General features: G+C 45.1%; 1 protein-coding gene across 3 annotated transcripts in view; it reads right to left on the bottom strand.

Moving 5' to 3' along the window:
- The window catches only part of LOC124017830 (aggrecan core protein-like), a 47,591-nt gene extending 19,999 nt beyond the window's left edge, over positions 1-27,592 (bottom strand). For all 3 annotated transcript variants that reach the window (XM_046333064.1, XM_046333063.1, XM_046333062.1), the window contains exons 1-14: positions 27,381-27,592; positions 15,764-15,873; positions 15,479-15,570; positions 14,299-14,590; positions 13,760-13,934; positions 10,378-10,505; positions 9,842-10,135; positions 8,297-8,821; positions 7,482-7,656; positions 6,822-6,949; positions 5,166-5,459; positions 4,111-4,209; positions 1,679-3,952; positions 1,313-1,426 (exon numbers count right to left, since the gene is read on the bottom strand). In XM_046333064.1, coding sequence (XP_046189020.1) covers positions 1,313-1,426; positions 1,679-3,952; positions 4,111-4,209; positions 5,166-5,459; positions 6,822-6,949; positions 7,482-7,656; positions 8,297-8,821; positions 9,842-10,135; positions 10,378-10,505; positions 13,760-13,934; positions 14,299-14,590; positions 15,479-15,570; positions 15,764-15,866 — 4,693 coding nt within the window. In that variant the 5' untranslated portion in view covers positions 15,867-15,873; positions 27,381-27,592. The remainder of the gene's footprint in view (positions 1-1,312; positions 1,427-1,678; positions 3,953-4,110; positions 4,210-5,165; positions 5,460-6,821; positions 6,950-7,481; positions 7,657-8,296; positions 8,822-9,841; positions 10,136-10,377; positions 10,506-13,759; positions 13,935-14,298; positions 14,591-15,478; positions 15,571-15,763; positions 15,874-27,380) is intronic.
- Positions 27,593-27,803: the final 211 nt, after the last annotated feature.

Below are 27,803 nucleotides of genomic sequence, written 5' to 3' on the forward strand. Positions count from 1 at the left end.
TACATGTTAACCTTTCTTTAGACCACAATATTTGACTACTTTTTTTCATAAATGTTGAACTTCTGATTCATACACTTTAGAAAAAAGATACTTTATCATATAAATGTATTAAGATCTGAAGTAAGGTTAAGTCTGGATCAGCTACTTGTTGGGTGGCAGACGCATAGAAATAGAATGACTAGATGAGAGTAATTCTAATTCTTAGGGCAGCTTTGTGTTCAGATTCATATAGGCAGAAGTTCCAAGTATGTACCCAGCATGTACCCAGTATGCACCAGGAAGTTGGTAGGTGTACCAGAGGTCCAATTTGTAAGTCGCTCTGGATAAGAGCGTCTGCTAAATGACTTAAATGTAAATGTAAATGTTAGCAGGCATGCAGTAGGAAAGAGAATAGAACCAGCAGACAAAGTCGCTCTGGATAAGAGCGTCTGCTAAATGACTTAAATGTAAATGTAAATGTTAGCAGGCATGCAGTAGGAAAGAGAATAGAACCAGCAGACAAATCTGTCTGAAATGGCATCATTATGACGTCCTTTCAACCGGTTTTGCCAGTTGGGTAGGCTTACTGTAGCCTAGGCAACAGCAGAACAAAAACAACACAGGATGGAGTGAATCATGATCAAGAAGTATTGTGGAGAGATCCTGAGACCTCGAGGCAAGGACACAATACACACATACACGCCAAAGAGCCCGCGACTGTCTGACAAACATGAACGAGAGACCCAAAACCAGGTGCAGGCAAAACAGGAGAAAACATCACACTACAACACAAAATATATAGTGCATCAAGACAGGAAAAAGTGGGAACAAAATGCATTGTTAGTGTTAGTGAATCACATCTAAAAATATAACAAATACAGCCTACAGAATATTGCTAAATGTCTGAATATGTACAGTATCAGATAGTAGCATCGGGACAGAGGGTTGCAAAATTCCAGGAACCTTTCAATAAATTCCCTGGTTTCCCAGAAATCCTGGAATCTGGATTTCCTGCTTATTCCCTTCTGATTCTGGGAATCCTCCAAACAGGATTTCAGAAAAACCATTCCCGGAATTTCGCAACCCTAATCATGACAGAGGGACCGATGTCCAGGCATACAGTAGAGAGATGAGAAAAGCATTGTTAGAAACTTTCTTTACTAAGGTGTGTTACTTTCCAGTAAAACATTTACAACACTTCTGAGGGCGTCAGAATGGATCAGAAAGAGAGATGTGCAGAGAGTTAGGAACGAAGACCTTGCTAGGAACGAAGGAACGACGACGTCTTATGAGAGATAATGAGAGATAATGATACCCTTGCATCAGGACTCACCATACTGGCACCCTTCTCCCACTTTCCCGGGCGGACACTGGCACAACCCAACACCATCCTCCACTGAGCATGACCCAGCACCACACGGGTTAGGGTCACATGGGTTAGGGATACCTAAGCATGAATACAATTAGGATTAATATAATACAGTGTGTACCTTAGCACCAAAATGGCACCATACTTCTTATTTAGTGCACTATATAGGGAATAGGGTGACCTTTCTGATTGGCCTGTTCAATAAAAACACCACGCCACTTTAAATAATTTAAATAAGTCTGTTGGCTCGACAACGTAACAGCCAAACAAACGTTCTTTTAACTGTCCATAGCAATGAACATGGAGTCGACTGAAAGTGTGCTGACTCACCCTCCTCTGAGGATGGCTTCTCCATGACGGCAGGGGTCTGCAGGGAGATGGCTGGGGCAGCCAATCCGGCAGGAGCAAGGTCGGGGGCAAAGGTCACGTAAAACTCGCTGGTGGTCTCCCCCAGCTCAGCCATGGCCTCCTCTGGCCCTTCTGTGCCCTCCATAAGCTCCCTGTTGCTGGGCGGAGAGGACAGCACCACAGGGAGCAGATCTCCAGAGTGTGCCCCAGATGAGACACCGCTGGCCTGGGTTGGGTGGTCAGCACCGCTCCATGTGTGGGACCCACTTCCCTGCCCACTGAACTGCACTGGCCCAGCCCCCAGCTCCATGGAAACCGTGGTCGCCTTGGAAACCTCTGTCATGAAGTCATTAGTCAGGAAGGTGACAGCGCTGTCCTCCTCATCGCTGGTGGAGGATCTGGAGATTCCAGACATGTCCCCGGATGGGAAGCCCGACGTTCCGAACCCTGATGCGTATCCACCTCTTCCCGCACCGTATCCGTAGTGGAGAGACCCCGAGGCCTCCTGTTCCCCTGAGGCTGACCCTGTGAGGTCAGTAAACCCTGACCCCAAGAAGGTCACACCCGGGAAGGACCCTGAGCCACTGCTGCCCGAGTCCGAACCGCTGTTATCACCACTTCTGGAGCCGTAGTGGAGAGACCCCGAGGCCTCCTGTTCCCCTGAGGCTGACCCCGTAAGGTCAGTAAACCCTGACCCCAAGAAGGTCACACCCGGGAAGAACCCTGAGCCGCTGCTGCCCGAGGCCGAACCACTGATATCACCACTTCCGGAGCTGTAATGGAGAGACCCCGAGGCCTCCTGTTCTCCTGAGGCTGACCCCGTGAGGTCGGTAAACCCTGACCCCAAGAAGGTCACACTCGGGAAGAACCCTGAGCCACTGCTGCCTGAGTCCGAACTGCTGATATCACCACTTCCGGAGCCGTAGTGGAGAGACCCCGAGGCCTCCTGTTCCCCTGAGGCTGACCCTGTGAGGTCGGTAAACCCTGACCCCAAGAAGGTCACACCCGGGAAGAACCCTGAGCCGCTGCTGCCCGAGGCCGAACCGCTGATATCACCACTTCCGGAGCCGTAGTGGAGAGACCCCGAGGCCTCCTGTTCCCCTGAGGCTGACCCTGTGAGGTCGGTAAACCCTGACCCCAAGAAGGTCACACTCGGGAAGAACCCTGAGCCACTGCTGCCCGAGGCCGAACCGCTGATATCACCACTTCCGGAGCCGTAGTGGAGAGACCCCGAGGCCTCCTGTTCCCCTGAGGCTGACCCTGTGAGGTCGGTAAACCCTGACCCCAAGAAGGTCACACTCGGGAAGAACCCTGAGCCACTGCTGCCCGAGGCCGAACCGCTGATATCACCACTTCCGGAGCCGTAGTGGAGAGACCCTGAGGCCTCCTGTTCCCCTGAGGCTGACCCTGTGAGGTCGGTAAATCCTGACCCCAAGAAGGTCACACTCGGGAAGAATCCTGAGCCACTGCTGCCAGATCCGGAGCCGCTGAATTCCAGGCCCCCTCCACCCAGCTCCTTCTCTTTGTGTGTGTGAGAGGTGGAAACCTCCACCAGTTTACCATCGATCAGCAGGACCTGAGTGTCTCCGCTTCCCGACTCCTCTCCCGAATGACCACTGGAGCCTCCTGAGGGAAAGAATCCTGAGGGAAATCCGGAAAACTCCTCACTGGAACTAGAGCTGGAGCCGGACGACATTCCAGACAACTCCCCACTTTCCCCAGAGTTGCTGGAGCTGTCAGACGAAGAGCCGCTCTCCTCAGAACTGACACCGGAGCCACTTCCCGATCCTGACAGGAACCCACTGCCACTGAACATTCCCAATCCCATTTCCGTGGGGAAGGTGAGGATCCCAGTGATTCCCTCTCCAGCCTCCTGAGGACCCCCAGAGCCCAAACCGGATAAAACACTGCCACTCCCTGAAGAGAAGGTGACCGTTATTCCCTCTCCAGCCTCCTGAGGACCCCCAGAGCCCAAACCGGATAAAACACTGCCCCTCCCTGAAGTGACCATTATTCCTGATCCGTCTCCACTCAGCCCCGAGCCGGACGCATCTCCACTACTCAGACCAGATGATCCGCTGGGAATCTCTGTGCTTCCGCTGCCTGAAAGATCACCTGACCCGGACAGATCCCCGGAATGAGGCAGTTCACCGGAGTGATCACCAGAGAGATCTCCGGAGGATCCACTCGCCCCAGAGGCCCCGGAACCAGAGCCTGAGGACTCCACAGAGATGGGAGGAGTGATGGAAGGCAGGACTGTGGAGAGAGAGTGAGAGTCAGAGAGAGACACAGAGAGCGAGAGAGAGAAAGAAAAGTGATTTACATATTTCAGTAATGTATATACAGTGTATATTTATAGTGTAGAATTCCATAAAATGCTTATTAAAGGCAAGTGAAGTGACTATGGCTCTTACCAGGCCTCAGCAAATCAGTGATGGATGTGAGGTTAACCAAAGCCTCTTCTATCTCTGTGATGTTCAATCCAGTTTCATTGGCGACAAACAAGATGTCCACTACAGGAAACAAATAGATCTGAGTGAGTGAGTGAGTGAGTGAGTGAGTGAGTGAGTGAGTGAGTGAGTGAGTGAGTGAGTGAGTGAGTGAGTGAGTGAGTGGGTGAGTGAGAGAAGGTGAGTGAGTGACCATGCAAGCGAACAACTGAGTGAGAGTGAATGATAATGCGAGCGAGTGAAGACGGAGTGAGAGGGTGAGTGAGTGATAGAAAGAGTGAAGAAGTGAGTGAGTGAGTGAGTGAGTGAGTGAGTGAGTGAGTGGGTGGGTGGGTGGGTGGGTGGGTGAGTGAGTGAGTGAGTGAGTGAGTGAGTGAGTGAGTGAGTGAGTGAGTGAGTGAGTGACCATGCAAGCGAACGAGTGAGTGAGAGTGAATGATAATGCGAGCGAGTGAAAACTGAGTGAGAGGGTGAGTGGGTGATAGAATGAGTGAAGGAGTGAGTGAGAGAGTGGGTGAGTGGGTGAGTGAGTGAGTGAGAGAGTGGGTGAGTGGGTGGGTGGGTGAGTGGGTGACTGGGTGAGTAGGTGGGTGGGTGGGTGGGTGGGTGAGTGAGTGAGTGAGTGAGTGAGTGAGTGAGTGAGTGAGTGAGTGAGTGAGTGAGTGAGTGAGAGATGACACATTATTCTATTACATTCCTGTGTCTATCCAAGACCAACGTACAGTTCTGATTGCGTTTTAGCCTGAATATTTTTTTGATGTTGAAATAAAGTGGAAACAACATGACTTACAGTGGGGAGACCAAGTATTTGATACACTGCCGATTTTGTAGGTTTTTAAAAATCATACAATGTGATTTTCTGGATTTTTGTTTTAGATTCCGTCTTTCACAGTTGAAGTGTACCTATGATAAAAATTACAGACCTCTACATGGTTTGTAAGTAGGAAAACCTGCAAAATCGGCAGTGTATCAAATACTTGTTCTCCCCACTGTATGATTCAACACATTTCAGTCCAAACCTTTGAAGCAGTAGGCGTCATATCTGGAATACAGGTCTGGGTATCCCGTCTGGTTGTTGTGGGTGTATACTGTGTACACCCCTGCCTTCCCTGCACCACACGCCGCCCGGGGGTTGGTGATGGGGTACCGGACACTCCGGTCGATTAGCCAACCTGCGCGGCACTTATCCAAGCCTTGTCTCCAGGCGGCGTAGAGCTGGCCAGTAGAGGCCAGGGTAGCGTTCAGCTCCTGACAGTGAGCCAGAGCACCGTCATAGGTGAAGCCCTCACTGGAGCCAGCATGGAACACATCACCTAGAGAAGAGAGGACAGTCAGATTAAGGGAAGAGAGGATGGTGAGAAGAGGACAGTCAGGTTAACGGATGAGAGGATGGTGAGAAGAGGACAGTCAGGTTACGGTATGAGAGGATGAAGAGAAGAGGACAGTCAGGTTAAGGGATGAGAGGATGGTGAGAAGAGGACAGTCAGGTTAAGGGATGAGAGGATGGTGCGAAGAGGACAGTCAGGTTAAGGGATGAGAGGATGGTGACAAGAGAAGAGGACAGTCAGGTTAAGGGATGAGAGGATGGTGACAAGAGAAGAGGACAGTCAGGTTAAGGGATGAGAGGATGGTGAGAAGAGGACAGTCGGGTTAAGGGATGAGAGGATGGTGAGAAGAGGACAGTCAAGTTAAGGGATGAGAGGATGAAGAGAAGAGAAGACAGTCAGGTTAAGGGATGAGAGGATGGGGAGAAGAGGACAGTCAGGTTAAGGGATGAGAGGATGGTGAGAAGAGAAGACAGTCAGGTTAAGGGATGAGAGGATGGTGAGAAGAGAAGACAGTCAGGTTAAGGGATGAGAGGATGAAGAGAAGAGAAGACAGTCAGGTTAAGGGATGAGAGGATGAAGAGAAGAGAAGAGACGAGACGAGAAGAGAAGACAGTCAGGTTAAGGGATGAGAGGATGAAGAGAAGAGAAGACCGTCAGGTTAAGGGATGAGAGGATGGTGACAAGAGAAGAGAAGACAGTCAGGTTAAGGGATGAGAGGATGGTGAGAAGAGAAGACAGTCAGGTTAAAGGATGAGAGGATGGTGAGAAGAGGACAGTCGGGTTAAGGGATGAGAGGATGGTGAAGAGGACAGTCAGGTTAAGGGATGAGAGGATGGTGAGAGGAGGACAGTCAGGTTAAGGGATGAGAGGATGGTGACAAGAGAAGACAGTCAGGTTAAGGGATGAGAGGATGGTGAGAGGAGCACAGTCAGGTTAAGGGATGAGAGGATGGTGACAAGAGAAGACAGTCAGGTTAAGGGATGAGAGGATGGTGAGAGGAGGACAGTCAGGTTAAGGGATGAGAGGATGGTGAGAGGAGGACAGTCAGGTTAAGGGATGAGAGGATGGTGACAAGAGAAGAGAGGGACGTGGACAGTCGAGTCAGTGCTCAAAACAACTCCCACAACGATGTGGTTTGTGATAAGATAAACCTCTTTTTCAATTGCCATTCATATCCCACATAGTTAAGACAGTGTAAATATAATAAACTAGCCCAACCTCTTGACTTATCCTTAAAGACTACTACTGCAATAGACAGACAAGAAATAGACACAAGGTATGACATCTCTGGGTTACAAAGTGATTCAAGAGCAATTTGAGTGAACAAAACCTAGTGTGTTTTCTCACCCCTGAGTCTGTCCACGTAGCAGTACACATCGTAGCGTTCCTCAGCGGGCCTCAGTCCATAGGTCCTCACTCCTGGTAAAGTCTCCAGATCCCCAGAGCACTTCTCCAGAGGAGACACGATGGGATACCTGTGCATGAAAACAACCTTTATTCACAGCCATGAATGGGAGTATAATGAAGAAGAAGATGGTTGTACTGATGGTAAGGAAAAGTGACAAGGACTAGAAACAAGTACAGTATCTGCATGTGGTACAGGTGGCAGCCGGCTGGCAGCACCTTCATTGGGGAGGATGGCTCATAGTAATGGCTGGAATGGAATAAATGGAATGGAATCGTACAAATCAAACACATTTTTGATACCACTCCATTGACTCCATTCCAGCCATTATTACGAGCCATCCTCCCCTCATCAGCCTCCTGTAGTTAGTGTGTGTGTGTGTGTGTGTGTGTGTGTGTGTGTGTGTGTGTGTGTGTGTGTGTGTGTGTGTGTGTGTGTGTGTGTGTGTGTGTGTGTGTGTGTGTGTGTGTGTGTGTGTGTGTGTGTGTGTGTGTGTGTGTGTGTGTGTGTGTGTGCATGTATTAATCTGTCTGTAGTTCTGTCTTTAAATATGTTTGTGTGCCCATGTAAACAAACAAGTGTGTGTGTGTCTTCCCGCCTACCTGACGGTCTGATCCAGAAGCCAGCCTGCATCACACTGGTTGTAGCCGGCCTCATAGGCAGCCTGGAGCTGCTCTGGGGTGGCGATGGAGGCTCCAACACTCTGACAGGCAAGCTGGGCCTCCACGAAGGTGAAGGCGTAGCGACTAGATCCAGCACGGTAGTGAAACACCACGCCTACAGATGGAGAGGTAATGATGCTGATATAATGTGGTTGATCTCATGCACCAAACACATTAATCACCCCAGTGTGTTTTTATTCACAGTTTGTAATCATTCAGATTTTTTGATCAATTATTTGTTGTGTTCTTCAGAGTGTGCTGTAAAACGACGTTGCAAATATCCTCTCACAGTAAAGCACAGTAAATCCTTTAAAAAAAAAAAATTTTTATTTTACCTTTATTTAACTAGGCAAGTCAGTTAAGAACAAATTCTTATTTTCAATGACGGCCTTGGAACAGTGGGTTAACTGCCTGTTCAGGGGCAGAACGACAGATTTGTACCTTGTCAGCTCGGGGGTTTGAACTTGCAACCTTCCGGTTACTAGTCCAATGCTCTAACCACTAGGCTACCCTGCCGCCCCAGGGGCACAGTAAAGCACAGTAAACAGTAAATCCTCTCCAATAAAGCTTGCTAGTCTCCTCAGCAATGACTGAAATTCTTCTCTTTCCATTTCAACATGCAAACACTCAGTAGTATTGAAAGTAGGGCTTGTACACTCAGTTGTTCCAGAAACAACTTTCCCAACACAGGGTCCCATGAAAAGTGACTAAGTTTGCTATTTACAGTCAAACCCAGCAGATATCCAGTCACTGACCTGTAGCAGAAAATAAATATCCTGATCTGCTCACTTCGCCGATCTCACTCCCCACATCCGGCCTGGCCGTTACTCTCCCCACCACATCCACAACCAACTCTGTCCCACTGGGCGGCTGTGGTAGGGGCAGCTCGGTGACACTGGGCGGCTGTGGTAGGGGCAGCTCGGTGACACTGGGCGGCTGTGGTAGGGGCAGCTCGGTGACACTGGGCGGCTGTGGCAGCTCGGTGACACTGGGCGGCTGTGGCAGCTCGGTGATACTGGGCGGCTGTGGCAGCTCGGTGACACTGGGCGGCTGTGGCAGCTCGGTGATACTGGGCGGCTGTGGCAGGGGCAACTCAGTGCCGAAAGTGAAGTCCACGCTAGTGGGTTTCTGGGTGGCCAGGCCCTCGCCCAGTGCCTCGCTCTCTGTGGTCATGTTCCTGAAGAACACCTCGGGAGGACCCTGGGTCACTGTGGCAACGCTCAACACGCCGCTGCCCGCCTCGGTGGGCACCACCATGCCTGAGCCCTCCTCGTCCGTTTCTAGAGGAGACCGAAGAAAGGGTTCATGCACGTGATCACTAAACTGTTGGGAACGGTTTCCAACAGGAAACGTGTGGTGAGAATATGGTTGTTTACTGTTTCACTTAACACTGTTGTGATCCTGAACAAATTCAGCCATTTGACAAATATGAAACAATTAAACGCTTAAAAATATGACACAAATATGACACTAAAACGCACGCACACACACACACACACACACTTACAAATATGACACTAAAACGCACACACACACACACACACACACTTACAAATATGACACTAAAACGCACACACACACACACACACACACTTACAAATATGACACTAAAACGCACACACACACACACACACTTACAAATATGACACTAAAACGCACACACACACACACACACACTTACAAATATGACACTAAAACGCACACACACACACTTACAAATATGACACTAAAACGCACACACACACACACACACTTACAAATATGACACTAACACACACACACACACACACTTACAAATATGACACTAACACACACACACACACACACTTACAAATATGACACTAACACACACACACACACACACACACACACACACACACACACACACACACACACACACACACACACACACACACACACACACACACACACACACACACACACACACACACACACACACACACACACGACACTAAAACGCACACACACACGCTTACAAATATGACACTAAAACGGGCACACACACACGCTAACAAATATGACACTAAAACACACACGCTAACAAATATGACTCTAAAACACACACGCTAACAAATATGACACTAAAACGGGCACACACACACACGCTTACTAATATGACACTAAAACAGGTTCATTCCAATGATAACGCATTCCAGTCTATGGTTGATTCACAGTGTAACCTATCCTGGTTCTAGTTCTGTTTGTGCTATATAGCCAACTCCTATAGGAGATGTCAAGACGACACAAACAGATCTGGGACCAGGCTAAATGCAACCTACCTGTGTAGCAGTAGGCATCATAGCGGGATTCGGGGAGGGGGTACCCCGTCTGGTTGACGTGGAGGTACACGGTCCGTACCCCCAGCAGACCCCCTCCGCACTGCGGCCTCCGGACATTGATGGGGTAGCGGACGCTCCTGTCTCCTAGCCAGCCTGCATTGCACTCATCCAGACCAGCCTGCCAGGCCAGGTACAGCTGTCCTGTGGTGGCCAACAGGGCCCCCTGCTTACTACACTGTTCCTCAGCCTCAAAGTAGGTGAACTTAGCCACAGAGCCAGAGTAGAACACACTGCCTGGGAGAGGAGAGTACCGGGGAGGATGGACGTAAGATAGTGCCATGTTCAGTGTTACTTGAGGTTGATAGTTGTGTAGTTAAGAATATTTGAGTCAATCACAATTAAAATGTTCACAATTTTCACATGACTCCTCAGAAAAAGGAGTCTGTGAAAACGACTGTATTCTCCAAAGTGAACATGTCCTGATCTCATCCTGTCACTCATTATGAAAAAAAGATCAGGGATGTCTCCTTGGTTACCTGTCATCTTCTCGGCAAAACAGTACACGTCGTAAGTCTCGTTGACATCTCTCACTCCGTAGGTTCGCACCCCGGGGAACTCGTCTTTGTCGCCATAGCAATTCTCACGTGGATCATGGATTGGGTACCTTTCACAGAAAACAGAAATGAGTGCAAAATCCATACCAGTGCAGAGTGATAGGCCTACCTTGCAGAGAGATAGGCCTACCTTGCAGAGAGATAGGCCTACCTTGCAGAGAGATAGGCCTACCTTGCAGAGAGATAGGCCTACCTTGCAGAGAGATAGGCCTACCTTGCAGAGTGATAGGCCTACCTTGCAGAGTGATAGGCCTACCTTGCAGAGAGATAGGCCTACCTTGCAGAGATATAGGCCTACCTTGCAGAGAGATAGGCCTACCTTGCAGAGAGATAGGCCTACCTTGCAGAGAGATAGGCCTACCTTGCAGAGTGATAGGCCTACCTTGCAGAGAGATAGGCCTACCTTGCAGAGAGATAGGCCTACCTTGCAGAGAGATAGGCCTACCTTGCAGAGAGATAGGCCTACCTTGCAGAGAGATAGGCCTACCTTGCAGAGTGATAGGCCTACCTTGCAGAGTGATAGGCCTACCTTGCAGAGAGATAGGCCTACCTTGCAGAGAGATAGGCCTACCTTGCAGAGAGATAGGCCTACCTTGCAGAGTGATAGGCCTACCTTGCAGAGTGATAGGCCTACCTTGCAGAGAGATAGGCCTACCTTGCAGAGAGATAGGCCTACCTTGCAGAGTGATAGGCCTACCTTGCAGAGTGATAGGCCTACCTTGCAGAGTGATAGGCCTACCTTGCAGAGAGATAGGCCTACCTTGCAGAGAGATAGGCCTACCTTGCAGAGTGATAGGCCTACCTTGCAGAGTGATAGGCCTACCTTGCAGAGTGATAGGCCTACCTTGCAGAGTGATAGGCCTACCTTGCAGAGTGATAGGCCTACCTTGCAGAGAGATAGGCCTACCTTGCAGAGTGATAGGCCTACCTTGCAGAGTGATAGGCCTACCTTGCAGAGTGATAGGCCTACCTTGCAGAGTGATAGGCCTACCTTGCAGAGTGATAGGCCTACCTTGCAGAGTGATAGGCCTACCTTGCAGAGTGATAGGCCTACCTTGCAGAGTGATAGGCCTACCTTGCAGAGTGATAGGCCTACCTTGCAGAGTGATAGGCCTACCTTGCAGAGTGATAGGCCTACCTTGCAGAGTGATAGGCCTACCTTGCAGAGAGATAGGCCTACCTTTGATAGAGTGATAGGCCTACCTTGCAGAGAGATAGGCCTACCTTGCAGAGAGATAGGCCTACCTTGCAGAGAGATAGGCCTACCTTGCAGAGAGATAGGCCTACCTTGCAGAGAGATAGGCCTACCTTGCAGAGAGATAGGCCTACCTTGCAGAGAGATAGGCCTACCTTGCAGAGAGATAGGCCTACCTTGCAGAGAGATAGGCCTACCTTGCAGAGTGATAGGCCTACCTTGCAGAGAGATAGGCCTACCTTGCAGAGAGATAGGCCTACCTTGCAGAGAGATAGGCCTACCTTGCAGAGAGATAGGCCTACCTTGCAGAGAGATAGGCCTACCTTGCAGAGAGATAGGCCTACCTTGCAGAGAGATAGGCCTACCTTGCAGAGAGATAGGCCTACCTTGCAGAGTGATAGGCCTACCTTGCAGAGTGATAGGCCTACCTTGCAGAGTGATAGGCCTACCTTGCAGAGTGATAGGCCTACCTTGCAGAGTGATAGGCCTACCTTGCAGAGTGATAGGCCTACCTTGCAGAGTGATAGGCCTACCTTGCAGAGTGATAGGCCTACCTTGCAGAGAGATAGGCCTACCTTGCAGAGAGATAGGCCTACCTTGCAGAGAGATAGGCCTACCTTGCAGAGTGATAGGCCTATCTTGTAGAGAGATAGGCCTACCTTGCAGAGAGATAGGCCTACCTTGCAGAGAGATAGGCCTACCTTGCAGAGAGATAGGCCTACCTTGCAGAGAGATAGGCCTACCTTGCAGAGAGATAGGCCTACCTTGCAGAGAGATAGGCCTACCTTGCAGAGAGATAGGCCTACCTTGCAGAGAGATAGGCCTACCTTGCAGAGTGATAGGCCTACCTTGCAGAGTGATAGGCCTACCTTGCAGAGAGATAGGCCTACCTTGCAGAGTGATAGGCCTACCTTGCAGAGTGATAGGCCTACCTTGCAGAGAGATAGGCCTACCTTGCAGAGAGATAGGCCTACCTTGCAGAGAGATAGGCCTACCTTGCAGAGAGATAGGCCTACCTTGCAGAGAGATACTTTAAAGTGCTATCCTGTGGGGATCTGATGTATATCTTGTTGTATATGTTTTGATCCAAATACATTCTATTCTATTCAGTGTGTTGGTTTAAACACCTCCATTACAACATCAACATTCTGAGTGAATCAGTTGAGGCAGAGCCGTGTTAGTTTATTGATTCAATCGGAGCCTTTGTCTTCCTTTCTGGGTAACATATTATTTCAAACATATTTTTAAGGTTAAAAATCTTTAAAAAGCTTCTTAGTCCCAGACTAGGCTTAATCTGTGTCTGGGAAACCGGTCCACAATTTTCCTCTAAACCTTCTAGTACTTCTGAGAAATCAACTAGAGGAGATTTATGGAATGAGGGCTTTCGTTCTCAGGTGTTGAAAAAAACATACAGGTGAGATCAGAGAAAGGTAAACACAATCCTCTAGGTTTTTGCCAGGGATGGAAGGAGGGATGCATGGAGGACAAGAGAGGCTGTGTGTCGAGAGGAAGTGACATGTTCAGAGGCTCAGCTGTCAAACAATCTACAGGAAGTTCTGCATGGCAGACATCTGTGTTTAGATGGAGGATCAAACCAAATACTGACGTGAAAATGTAAACATTACATAAATGGACAATGTTGAAATACAAACCGTCAAGTATAACTCTATTTATAATTCCTATATGAAGTAAATTACCTCATGATGCTTAGAGAACTGTATGCACAGTCATTATAAACTGTTAAATAAAATATTTTAACTTATTTTCAAACATTGGATAGATTGCAGATATGGGTTCAAAATTAGACCATTGTTGTCTTTCAAAGCATTCGATTGAGCCTAGTTGGAGTGCCAGATAGGTAGAGCTTGCACTTTTGGGATTATTCTATTGGCTCCATTGTGTCAGGCAAGCTCACTCAAGCTCACTTAATATTTTAAAGAAAACAAACACTATTTGAAGACAAGCCTTATAGACTCCCTCCTTCACTTTGTTCTGAAATCAGTTCAGTTATTTCCAGTCACTTCATTCACTTCACTGCTTTTGGCACTGATCTGAAAACAGCAACTGATTTCAGATCAGTGCAGATGAAGGAGAGGGATATAGGCTGACCTGACAGTCTGGTCAGAGAGCCAGCCGGCATCACACTGGTGGAAGCCGTCATCGTACGCGGCCTGGAGCTGCTCTGGGGTCGCGATCACAGCACTGTTCTGGATACAGGCTGCCTTGGCCTTCTCAAAGGTCAGAGTGTAGCGTGTCGTGATGGCCCGGTAGTGAAACACGATACCTGGAGAGAGACAACAGTGTAACAGCGACAGAACAGCCACTAATGTCTCCAGAAAATAATTAGATCACTGCCTATCTGTGTGGCTTAAAGATACATGATTTATTTTGCTTCAAAGTTGTCAGTATGGTTCATATACAGTACAGAGAGCAAATTATAGAATATCAACAACAACAAAAATACTCATGGAACCATACAAATCCTTAGTATTAGGCAAATAACATTTTTAATGTCCTAAAATCAAAAGATCAAAAGAAAGTCACGTGTGTACAGGGGCTTTAAGCACCAACTTTGTTTACAAAGAGAGCAATATCCAAAGATGAATTCCTTGGCAGCAAGCAGTCGTCCCACTACCCTCTGTCCCTACCTTGAACCAGGACGTCCACAGTGTCATGGTTGTCCTCGATGCCGTGCTGGACCTCACATCGGTAGGTGCCGGTGTCGTTGGACCTCAACTCTGTGATCTTGATGCTGGCGTCAGTGGGGGTCTGGGGGTAGCCCACCATGTGGACCCGGTCCAGATAGTCCTCCTCCACCCTGACCTCTCCGTCCATGGCCACCAGGATGACAGAGACACGCTCCTTGGTGATGCGGCTCCATTTGATGCGGTGGGACAGGGGGGCAATGGTGGGGGCGCCGGGGTCGTGGACGGTGTGGTCCTGGAAGTAGGGTTAAAGTTCAAGTTTATTAAAAAAACATAATTACATTACAATACAATATTAAATACTATTTTTATGTTGATGACCACTCTGAAATAAAACACATCAAGTCACATAATGGTGGAACTACAATGAGGTTTCTTATCATGGAACTTTGTATCACTGTAACTCATCATTGGTCAATTGAACTGCAGTCCTGTCTAACTGAGTTTTTTCTCCTCACCAGGACTCAAATATGTGAAAAGAGTTGATACATAAAACAGTATTATGAGAAACATGAAAACAAGTCAAAACAAAGTGGAGGGAGTTAAAATAGTGGAGAGAGTTAAAACAGTGGAGGGAGTTAAAACAGTGAAGGGAGTTAAAACAGTGGAGAGAGTTAAAACGGTGAGGGAGTTAAAACAGTGGAGGGAGTTAAAACAGTGAAGGGAGTTAAAACAGTGGAGAGAGTTAAAACAGTGGAGAGAGTTAAAACAGTGGAGGGAGTTAAAACAGTGAGGGAGTTAAAACAGTGGAGGGAGTTAAAACAGTGAAGGGAGTTAAAACAGTGGAGAGAGTTAAAACAGTGGAGGGAGTTAAAACAGTGAGGGAGTTAAAACAGTGGAGGGAGTTAAAACAGTGAAGGGAGTTAAAACAGTGGAGGGAGTTAAAACAGTGGAGGGAGTTAAAACAGTGGAGGGAGTTAAAACAGTGGAAAGTTAAAACAGTGAAGGGAGTTAAAACAGTGGAGGGAGTTAAAACAGTGGAGAGACGGTCCCTGAAACAGTAGATAGTAATCTTGTTAATTTTAAATGAAAAAATAAAAAATAAAATGATATGTATTGCTAAATCCAACATCCTTATTTCTCAGAACTGTATAGTATTGATATTGGTGCCAGGCCGACCCACCTGGAAGTAACAGGGTAGTACCAAGGTGCTGCCCAGTAGAGGGCGCTGAGGCAGCTCCAGGGGGACGCTCACACTCAGTGTGTCCTCAGGGTCTGGAGGGGAAGAGGGCAGAGAGATGGCCACACACACACACACACACACATATATATATAAACACACAATGATTAACAACCAGACACAGGTAAAGACACAGTCACACGAACACACAAAAAGCCATGTAACCAGACACAAATAAATATGTCATTTCATATGCACTGTATAGTGAGGAGTAATATGTCCACATACCCAGAAAGGAGTGCTCCTCATAGCTGCTGATTTGCTGATAATTGTTGAATGTTGCCGAGGTGACGGACAGACAAACACAAAGTAATACAATCCACCTGGTCATAGTTTACCTGAAATCAAAAGAAGAAACGCTGACTATGCACCCTAGGAAGTGTTCTGTTACGTTGTAGTTTAAGGTTGATGTTATTCAAAGGCATTGATTGGCCTAAATTCATTCAAATTCATTAAAAGACTTTAAAATCAAAGACAGGCCAGTTCTGTCTAAGAATGTCGACCATTAAGGATCACTTCCACACAAACCCTCTGTACCTCTCCTGGCCTCTGACTTCTACTAGAATGGCTTGTTAATGTAACTAGAGGCACTCAGGGTGCCTCAGGTTCTGGCCCCAGTCCACTGACTACATCTAGAATAGATCAGCATAATACAATAGTAATACATTGCATTCGCAACGTATTCAGATCCCTTCACGTTTTCCACATTTTGTTACGTTACAGCCTTATTCTAAAGTGGATTCAATCGTTTTTTGAACCTCTTCAATCTCCACACAATACCCCATAATGACAAAGCAAAAGCAGGTTTTTAGACATTTTTGCAAATGTATAATTTTTTAAAACATAAGTATTCAGACCCTTTACTAAGTACTTTGTTGAAGCACCTTTGGCAGCGATTACAGCCTCGAGTCTTCTTGGGTATGACGCTACAAGCTTGACCCACCTGTATTTGGGGAGTTTCTCCCATTCTTCTCTGCAGATCCTCTCATACTCTCTGTCAGGTTGGATGGGGAGTGTTGCTGCACAGCTATTTTAAGGTCACTCCAGAGATGTTCGATCGGGTTGAAGTGCAGGTTCTGGCTGGGCCACTCAAGGACATTCATAGACTCTCTGTACTTTGCTCCGTTCATCTTTCCCTCGCTCCTGACTAGTTTCCCAGTCCCTGCCAGTGATAAACATCCCAACAGCATGTTGGTTTCATCAGACCAGAGAATCTTGTTTCTCATGGTCGGAGAGTCTTTAGGTGCCTTTTGTAAAACTCCAAGCTGACTGTCATGTGCCTTTTAATGAGGAGTGGCTTCCGTCTGGCCACTCTACCATAAAGTCCTGATTGGTGGAGTGCTGCAGAGATGGTTGTTCTTCTGGAAGGTTCTCCCATCTCCGCATAATAACTTTTGAAGCTCCATCAGGTTGTTGGTCACATCCCTGACCAAGGCACTTCTCCCCGGATTGCTCAGTTTGGCTGGGCAGCCAGCTCTAGGAAGAGTCTTGGTGCTTCCAAACTTCTTCCATTTAGGAATGATGGAGGCCACTGTGTTGTTGGGGACCTTTGATGCTGCTGACATTTTTTGGTATCCTTCTCCAGATCTGTGCCTCGACACAATCCTGTCTCGAAGCTCTACGGACAATTCATCCAAACTCAAGTCTTGGATTTTGCTCTGACATACACTCTCAACCGTGGGACCTTATATAGACAGCTGTGTGCCTTTCCAAATCATGTCCAATCAATTACATTTACCACAGTTGGACTCCAATCAAGTTGTAGAAACATCTCAAGGATGATCAATGGAAACAGGATGCACCTGAGCTCAATTTCGAGTCAAAGGGTCTGAATACTTATGTAAATACGTTTTTTTTTTAATATATTTTTTTAGACATTTGCAAAAATTTCTACAAACCTGTTTTTGCTTTGTCATTATGAGGTATTTGTGTGTAGATTGATGAGGATTTGTTTTTATTAATCCATTTTAGAATAAGGCTGTAATGTAACAAAATGTGTAAAAAGGTCAAGGTGTCTGAACACTTTCCAAATGCCCTGTATATGCCATTTAGCAGACACTTATCGAACGTGACTTACAGTCATGCGTGGATAACCTTTACGTACGGATGGTATCGAATCCACTATCTTAGCGGTGTAAGTGCCATGCTCTACCAACTGAGCTACAGAGGCCCACACATTTGTGAACTAGTTTCCCAACTCCTCCCAAACAAACCCATTACCTCAGAGGTGCCTGTGTGGAAGGCATGTACAGTACACCATTATACCTGCAGTAAATCCAGTCCTGCTTTTTAAAATCCATTTTTAGACCAGTTCAATCTGGGCATTAATGACATCAGAATGAATGAAGCACTGAAACGCCGTCCTCTACTACTAGCTTCACTGAGATAAACACTTTCATTACGTAGGTTGTATCAAAACTACACAATTAATTATGATTGAATTGGAAGCACAATGGGCTATATTGTTAGAGTGAATGAATGGCTATAGTTTAACAACTGTGTACATAAAGTTACAGTGGCCTATTCGTTGCAGCCAACTTTAAACAAGGGCTGGATGGATGAAGCCCCCCCCCCCCTGCATGCAGCTCAGGTACCCCCCCCGATGAACTCTCCCCAGTTTTCATAGAAATAAAATAAGCATATAAGTCATCATTGTATGAAATTCAACCAAATGAATATACTGTAAAAAAGCAAAAAGCAAATAGTATTTGTGACAGTATAAAGTTAGAAGGTGAATTGTTTAGGCAAAGGCATTGTAACATCAGTATTGATACTGCTACAAGTAAGGGCTAATAATACCATGATAATATCAACATCCTGTAATTCTGCATGTAATTCAAAGAGTTTGATATGTGGTAAGTGTTATATGCGTTTTAGTGTATTGCAACTCCAAGCTCATGAAATAAAGCATTAAAAAATGTCACTCCTCATCTCACACAGCAGTCCGTTCTGTTGTTAACGCCTCGATCACACCGACAGCCTGATTGTACAAAATAGTACGCAGCATCATCTGATATGTGTGAAACATAAGTTCAACATTCAACATACAGTTTAATGCATATGTTCAATAGATCCAACATATGCTGCACACAGAACGCACTGCACCTGCCTCTGCAACACAACGCTGCGAGGCAAACACAGAGTTCCATTGGAAATGAATGTATTTCTGGTGCACCAAAACGCAATAACGCTGTCAGTGTGGTGGAGGTGTAAAACACAAACCTCTAAACAGGAGGGAGGGGGGGGGTGGCCAGGGACGACAGCAGTCAACAGAAATGCTTGGTAACATCCTCAGATATATAGACATGTACACACACTCATACACAGCCTCCCTGTTCTCCCACCATGAACAAAGAGCTACTCAGTTATTTCAGAAGTAAATGTTCAGGTTTTGTGTTATTGCGTTGGATCTCGATTCTGTTATTTCTGAGTAACAGCCCCTCCCTCCTCTTTAAGTAAAGACTACAACTTTTCTGAAGGGAGAGAGGGGAGGTGGCTTCTTGCTCAAAACTTCCAATACCCGACCAGGGTGAATTTCCCAGAGCAGGATCAATGGAGGCTGTTGGAAGGAGGGTGAAATGGGGAGTGGGGAGGACAGGCTCATCATAATGGCGGGAAAGTAATGAGTGCAATGGTAACAAACACATGGACCAATAAAATATGAGTTTGGTAAACCCAGAGCAGTTATAGTTTTGTCTTTCATGATTTGGTCAGGACATAAGTCTGACTAGAATAGCAGTGTGTGTGGGTCTGTGTGCGTGCATGCTTGTGTGTGTGAGTGCATATGTGTGTGCATGCATGTCTCACCGAGGTTCAGTCCCTCACTGATCTAAGTATATAATGATGTATTTTCAATGTATATTTTTTATTCAGAATATGGTTCCTGGTTTAGGGCCATTTGGACCAGGTCACTTTTGCTAAATAGATTTGATCTCAACAATAGAAACCTGAATATAAAGGTTAAATAACTCAATATAAACCAAATCTAGCGCCAAAGCTACGGAGATCTAATCTCTCATGACATCTTTAACAGTAGTTTATTTGGTTCTGGCTGCCGAGATTAATGGTAATGAAATAATCACAGTTGTTTTCTTGATGGGATGTGACCAGTAAATGAGCCATGACAGTAAGTCTTCATCCCAAATGATACCCTATCCCCTTTATTGTGCACTACTTTTGACCAGGTCAAAATAGTCCAAATAAATGCACTATATAGGGAATAGGGTGCCATGTGGGATGCACCCTAAGACTCTAACCTAACACTGGGGTCACTGTGAGCACCATGCTATTACCAGACCATGCCGGATGGTTACACCCACTAACACAGCATGTTTCCCACACTTATCCTAACATAAGAAGAAGACAGGGTACTGATTCTATCTATAGCGGGTTACAGGTGGGGGGCTATATTAGATCTGGGACAATAAACTGAAAATGATCGATAACCGACCAGACAGAACAGTAATAACACTAATAAGTTTGATAATATGTGTGATTGTTAATGGGACAATTGATGGATACAACCATCAAACTAGTAGTAAAAAACGATGGTGTACATTAATGTTATAAACTTATATTTCTATTTATTGTTATCGCATCAATTCAGGCAATTTATCCCCATATGGATTGCTGTCCATATCGCCCAGCTCTAGGCTATATTGTCACACCAGAATTAAGGCCTTTTCTGAGCAAAAAGCAAATGCAATTTCCTTACTGTTCCATCTTTTCTGAGTACCTAACTGTGTTTACCCCCTTGTGTGAAGATAGCCGTAACATAACAGCATTAAACCATTTCAGATATTGTGAGAAGATACTCCTAACAGCATGAAGCCATTTCAGATATTGTGTGAAGATACTCCTAACAGCATGAAACCATTTCAGATATTGTGAGAAGATACTCCTAACAGCATGAAACCATTTCAGATATTGTGAGAAGATACTCCTAACAGCATGAAACCATTTCAGATATTGTGAGAAGATACTCCTAACAGCATGAAGCCATTTCAGATATTGTGAGAAGATACTCCTAACAGCATGAAACCATTTCAGATATTGTGAGAAGATACTCCTAACAGCATGAAACCATTTCAGATGTTGTGAGAAGATAGCCATAACATAACAGCATGAAACCATTTCAGATATTGTGTGAAGATACTCCTAACAGCATGAAACCATTTCAGATATTGTGTGAAGATAGCCATAACATAACAGCATGAAACCATTTCAGATATTGTGTGAAGATACTCCTAACAGCATGAAACCATTTCAGATGTTGTGTGAAGATACTCCTAACAGCATGAAGCCATTTCAGATATTGTGAGAAGATACTCCTAACAGCATGAAACCATTTCAGATGTTGTGTGAAGATAGCCATAACATAACAGCATGAAGCCATTTCAGATATTGTGAGAAGATACTCCTAACAGCATGAAGCCATTTCAAATATTGTGAGAAGATACTCCTAACAGCATGAAACCATTTCAGATGATATTTGTGAAGATGAAGATACATTTCAGATATTGTGTGAAGATAGCCTAACAGCATGAAGCCATTTCAGATATTGTGTGAAGATAGCCATAACATAACAGCATGAAGCCATTTCAGATATTGTGTGAAGATAGCCATAACATAACAGCATGAAGCCATTTCAGATATTGTGTGAAGATAGCCATAACATAAAGATAGCCCATAACATAACAGCATGAAGCCATTTCAGATATTGTGTGAAGATAGCCATAACATAACAGCATGAAGCCATTTCAGATATTGTGTGAAGATAGCCATAACATAACAGCATGAAGCCATTTCAGATATTGTGTGAAGATACTCCTAACAGCATGAAGCCATTTCAGATGTTGTGTGAAGATACTCCTAACAGCATGAAACCATTTCAGATATTGTGAGAAGATACTCCTAACAGCATGAAGCCATTTCAGATCTTGTGTGAAGATACTCCTAACAGCATGAAGCCATTTCAGATATTGTGAGAAGATACTCCTAACAGCATGAAACCATTTCAGATATTGTGAGAAGATACTCCTAACAGCATGAAGCCATTTCAGATATTGTGAGAAGATACTCCTAACAGCATGAAACCATTTCAGATATTGTGAGAAGATACTCCTAACAGCATGAAGCCATTTCAGATATTGTGAGAAGATACTCCTAACAGCATGAAACCATTTCAGATGTTGTGTGAAGATACTCCTAACAGCATGAAGCCATTTCAGATATTGTGTGAAGATAGCCATAACATAACAGCATGAAGCCATTTCAGATGTTGTGTGAAGATACTCCTAACAGCATGAAGCCATTTCAGATATTGTGTGAAGATAGCCATAACATAACAGCATGAAGCCATTTCAGATATTGTGTGAAGATAGCCATAACATAACAGCATGAAGCCATTTCAGATATTGTGTGAAGATAGCCATAACATAACAGCATGAAGCCATTTCAGATATTGTGTGAAGATAGCCATAACATAACAGCATGAAGCCATTTCAGATATTGTGTGAAGATAGCCATAACATAACAGCATGAAGCCATTTCAGATATTGTGTGAAGATAGCCATAACATAACAGCATGAAGCCATTTCAGATATTTGTGTGAAGATAGCCATAACATAACAGCATGAAGCCATTTCAGATATTGTGTGAAGATAGCCATAACATAACAGCATGAAGCCATTTCAGATATTGTGTGAAGATAGCCATAACATAACAGCATGAAGCCATTTCAGATATTGTGTGAAGATAGCCATAACATAACAGCATGAAGCCATTTCAGATATTGTGTGAAGATAGCCATAACATAACAGCATGAAGCCATTTCAGATATTGTGAAGAGAAGATAGCATTTCAGATATAACATAACAGCATGAAGCCATTTCAGATGAAACCATTTGATATTGTGAAGATACTAACCTAACAGCATGAAGCCATTTCAGATATTGTGTGAAGATATAACAGCATGAAGCCATTTCAGATATTGTGTGAAGATACTCCTAACAGCATGAAGCCATTTCAGATATTGTGAGAAGATTTCAGAAACCATTTCAGATATTGTGAAGATACTCCTAACAGCATGAAGCCATTTCAGATATTGTGAGAAGATACTCCTAACAGCATGAAACCATTTCAGATGTTGTGTGAAGATACTCCTAACAGCATGAAGCCATTTCACTAACAGCATGAAGCCATTTCAGATATTGTGTGAAGATACTAACCTAACAGCATGAAGCCATTTCAGATATTGTGTGAAGAAGATACATTTCAGATATTGTGTGAAGATAGCCATAACATAACAGCATGAAGCCATTTCAGATATTGTGTGAAGATAGCCATAACATAACAGCATGAAGCCATTTCAGATATTGTGTGAAGATAGATAGCATGAAGCCATTTCAGATATTGTGTGAAGATAGCCATAACATAACAGCATGAAGCCATTTCAGATATTGTGAGAAGATAGCCATTTCAGATATTGTGTGAAGATAGCCATAACATAACAGCATGAAGCCATTTCAGATATTTGTGAAGATAGATAACAGCATGAAGCCATTTCAGATATTGTGTGAAGATAGCCATAACATAACAGCATGAAGCCATTTCAGATATTGTGTGAAGATAGCCATAACATAACAGCATGAAGCCATTTCAGATATTGTGTGAAGATAGCCATAACATAACAGCATGAAGCCATTTCAGATATTGTGAGAAGATAGCCCTAACATAACAGCATGAAGCCATTTCAGATGTTGTGAGAAGATAGCCATAACATAACAGCATGAAGCCATTTCAGATATTGTGAGAAGATATAACAGCATGAAGCCATTTCAGATATTGTGTGAAGATACTAACATAACAGCATGAAGCCATTTCAGATATTGTGTGAAGATACTCCTAACAGCATGAAGCCATTTCAGATATTGTGTGAAGATACTAACCTAACAGCATGAAGCCATTTCAGATATTGTGAGAAGATACTCCTAACAGCATAACAGATATTGTGAGAAGCAGCATAATTGTGATGAAGATAACATAACAGCCATTTCAGATATTGTGAGAAGATATTGTGAGAAGATAGCCATAACATAACAGCATGAAACCATTTCAGATATTGTGAGAAGATACTCCTAACAGCATGAAGCCATTTCAGATATTGTGAGAAGATACTCCTAACAGCATGAAACCATTTCAGATATTGTGAGAAGATACTAACAGCATAACAGCATGAAGAAACCATTTCAGATATTGTGAGAAGCATGAAGCCATTTCAGATATAACATAACAGCATGAAACCATTTCAGATATTGTGAGAAGATACTCCTAACAGCATGAAGCCATTTCAGATCTTGTGTGAGCTTACATTCATATTTTTCATCCTTGATCTCCAGTTACTGCATTGTGCATATACATAGTTAATACTGTGTACAAAAATATCTGGGTTGATTGTTGTGAGTCAGCATAGACTCGGAATGGAAAGCGTAGACACAGAATACAATTATTCAGTTATTCCCGTATAGTTACATAGGTATAAAACAACGTAAAGCGTCAAGTCAACTGTCACACTGCCTTAAACAACAAACATCAGATCAATAACTCTCCCTTCAACACCCAAGCCTGATTAAGTAATAATACATTAGGCCTGAGCAGGACAGGAAGAATCCCAGTACTGGACCAGTGTCCTGGGATAACCTCTCAGCAGGACAGGAAGAATCCCAGTACTGGACCAGTGTCCTGGGATAACCTCTCAGCAGGACAGGAAGAATCCCAGTACTGGACCAGTGTCCTGGGATAACCTCTCAGCAGGACAGGAAGAATCCCAGTACTGGACCAGTGTCCTGGGATAACCTCTCAGCAGGACAGGAAGAATCCCAGTACTGGACCAGTGTCCTGGGATAACCTCTCAGCAGGACAGGAATAATCCCAGTACTGGACCTGTGTCCTGGGATAACCTCTCAGCAGGACAGGAATAATCCCAGTATTGGACCAGTGTCCTGGGATAACCTCTCAGTAGGAAAGAAATAATCTCCGTACTAGACCAGTGTCCTGGGATAACCTCTCAGTAGGACATGAATAATCACAGTATTAGACCAGTGTCCTGGGATAACCTCCCAGGAGGACAGCCAAGATTTGTCCAGTCAGGTAGAGAGGGATCCCACTCTGGCAGAGCCCATGGATTCTGCACGTCCCTGCAAACTCTACTGTGACATGATGATACATGTGGTGCGGAGGAGTTCTAAGAGACACTATGGGACAGTAGTGCAAGAGGCTGATCTAGCGGTATCACTGACACCTCCAACCCACATACGGCCCCTGGAGATGAGAGTTCAATCCATTAGTCCACCTCAACCTTTCAGCCTTCTCAACTATCTCCCTGTCTCAAACCCTGTATAACACCCCCCATTAAGTTAGGTAACTACTGTCTCTATTCTGCCTCTATGATCTAATACAGTACGTGCAAAAAAGAGGCAAGGTCATCATATAAGCTCCATCATTCTAGAAAAACTTGAGCTGCGTAACAATGATATCATTGTTTAACATATTGCTGGCTTCCTTGAATCAGTGTAGTAGGGTCAATATGAAGAGAATGGCTGTTCTCAATACTGTCAAACCCCATAAACCTTAACAGAATCAGACATCTAAAAACCAACCACTAGCAAAGAGTTAACTGGTACGTGCATGGAAAGACATAGCCAACCCTGGAATCAAGGTTCAAACCTGGCAGGACCAGGGCTTTTCAGGCGAACAGGGACTAAAAACGTCTTGTTTGGAGAAAAAAAGTGACAGTTCATTAGCCGCCAGGTTATTTGAGCGCCGTGCTAACAGCTAACCCCCACAGTGTTTCCATTGAGCTGCTGTGGTACGGTCTATTCCCGGTGAGGCTGGGGCCCATAAGACCCGGTCTGTTCCCCCTGAAGCTGGTATTATAGGAGCTCTGACAACATTAGGCCCAATGTAAACACTTGGAGGCCTTTTCCATTCCACTGAGAGACCAGTGGCAGGGTAACACTGCTCACATTCAGGTAGAGAGGTTAGCTAGCAGTGTAAGACATGATGGCAGCAGTTAGGGTCCATAGCTAATGGAAGTGATGGCTACTGCTGACTAACACACTGATTGGATCAGAGCTCTCATAGTGAATATAGGATTTTGAAAGCGAGAGGGACACATCTTTTGTAAATTAGAATCGAACAGAAACCACATTAGAGAGCATTTTGTCAATTCATTTGGCGTTTGTGTCGATGATGACTGCTTGGACATTGACGAGCATTGGCACAGCAGTGTCCATCATTGGTGAAACTCATGACAGTGTTCAAGCTTTGGCATTATGGAGGCAAATCTGCAGGTACCAGGCAAGGTTAGCTTATACTCATCCCATTATAGGCTCTTTTGCACTGTTACCTGTTTCACACCATCATGGAGACTTGAACCGTACTGTGCTGTGGCACGTTTTCACATTGTTCTGCCAAGCACGGTCCCAGCAACTATGATGGATGTTTAACCAGGATAGCACAGTCTGGCTTGGCTCAGCACAGTTCAGCTCAGTAGTGTGGAACAGGAACAAGGCATAGACACTATCAGCATGGTATTATGTCCTACACCTTCATCATTATGCCAAGAGGCCTGAATGCCTGGAACAAAGTCACTCATTAGGCATCCAGAAGAGGACTGGACAGTGGACACCCCTCAAAGCCTGGTTCCTCTCTTGGTTTCTTCCTAGGTTACTGCCTTACTGGGAGTTTTTTCCTAGCCACTGTGCTTCTGCCTCTGCATTGCTTGATCATTGGGGTTTTAGGCTGGGAATCTGTAAAGCACGTTGTCATTTTGACAACTGCTGATGTAAAAAGGATAGGTGTTGTACGAGGTCAATACAGAATACCCCTTCTTTCAGAAAGCGTGTACCAACGCTTCACTCTTGTAAGTCCCTTATGTCCATATTGATGGGACATGCTTTGGATGGCTGCACCGAGGTGCCATCCCACTTCTGACACCAATGTGGTGAATAGCCCTGACCGGGACTCATCTACAGGTCCCTCTGACTGTCAGTCCCAACACCTTAAATGTTACACTAAGAGGTCCAAACCTCTTGACGAGGTCGCTAGCTAGGCTAACTGTTAGGTGGGGCTGGGGTGAGTGAAGTGGACTAGATTAATGTATCTATCACATTTAGGGTTGGCAGTAGCCTCGAGGTTAACGTGTTGGGCCACTTACCGAAAGGTTGCTGATTCAAATAACAGAGCTGACAAGGAGAAAAATATATAAATCTGTTGCTGTGCCCTTGAGCAAGGCACTTAACCTTAATTGCTCCAGGGGTACTGTACAATGACATCCCTGGCTGTGACCCCACTCCCTCAGGGTGTCTCAGGGGGGGTTGGGATATGCAAAAAATCACATTCCCATTACACATTTGTGTGTAACAGGACAAATATAAGCACCCCCCCAAAAAAATATATTATGTTATAATAGTACTTTCTGCACACCGAAAATCTCCCCCTTCTAATTTCCTTAATTTTGTGGCTAGAGTCAAATAGATTCTGTGGCACACATCAGATTCAAATACTTTCTATAGAACAAACTTCACGTCAGGCAACCGACATGAATAATGAATGTATGTGTGTTATATTAAACATAGAGGAGGGAGTAGGGCGGCATCTTTACAGATAGCTAATGTGTAGATGAATCTTGGTTAGGAGGTTGCATTATCGGCACGCACGATTTGCGCGTCATTTTAGGTAGTGTGAAGATGATGAATTATGTGCGCTCGTGGACAATACACTACAGCACAAAGCTAAGTTTGCAATTTGATAAGCCCGAACCAAATAATTAAGTTTTGTTCACCTGTAGAAATGCAGACTCTCTCCGCGATCCGTCAGCTCAAAGATAAAAACTGCAGAAAATGTAAATTATTCTGGAATTCTTATTTCTTCGAGGAACGTTTATTCTCAGTGAGTTTTCTGACGTAAATGTTTCTTGTCCCGTTAATGGTCGCGTGTACCAGTTTAAAATCCCAGTGACAGCCCACGAGCGGTAGAGGACGATGGGCCGCGCGAGTGTGGAGAGCGAAAAGAATCCACTTTCACACCGGGAGCAGGTTTAGCTGTAACAAACCTGGAGGGGGGGGGGGGTGATGTAGTGAGTGAAGGGGAGGATGGAGAAAACATATTCAAACTTGCTACCTCATGACACCAAACTCTTGTTCCCAGTGAAATTAGGTAACGGCAGACACAAGTCAAATGGTCCAGATAGGTCATATGACATAAG

The sequence above is a fragment of the Oncorhynchus gorbuscha genome, unplaced genomic scaffold (assembly GCF_021184085.1).
Source record: "Oncorhynchus gorbuscha isolate QuinsamMale2020 ecotype Even-year unplaced genomic scaffold, OgorEven_v1.0 Un_scaffold_333, whole genome shotgun sequence".
NCBI lineage: Eukaryota > Metazoa > Chordata > Actinopteri > Salmoniformes > Salmonidae > Oncorhynchus > Oncorhynchus gorbuscha.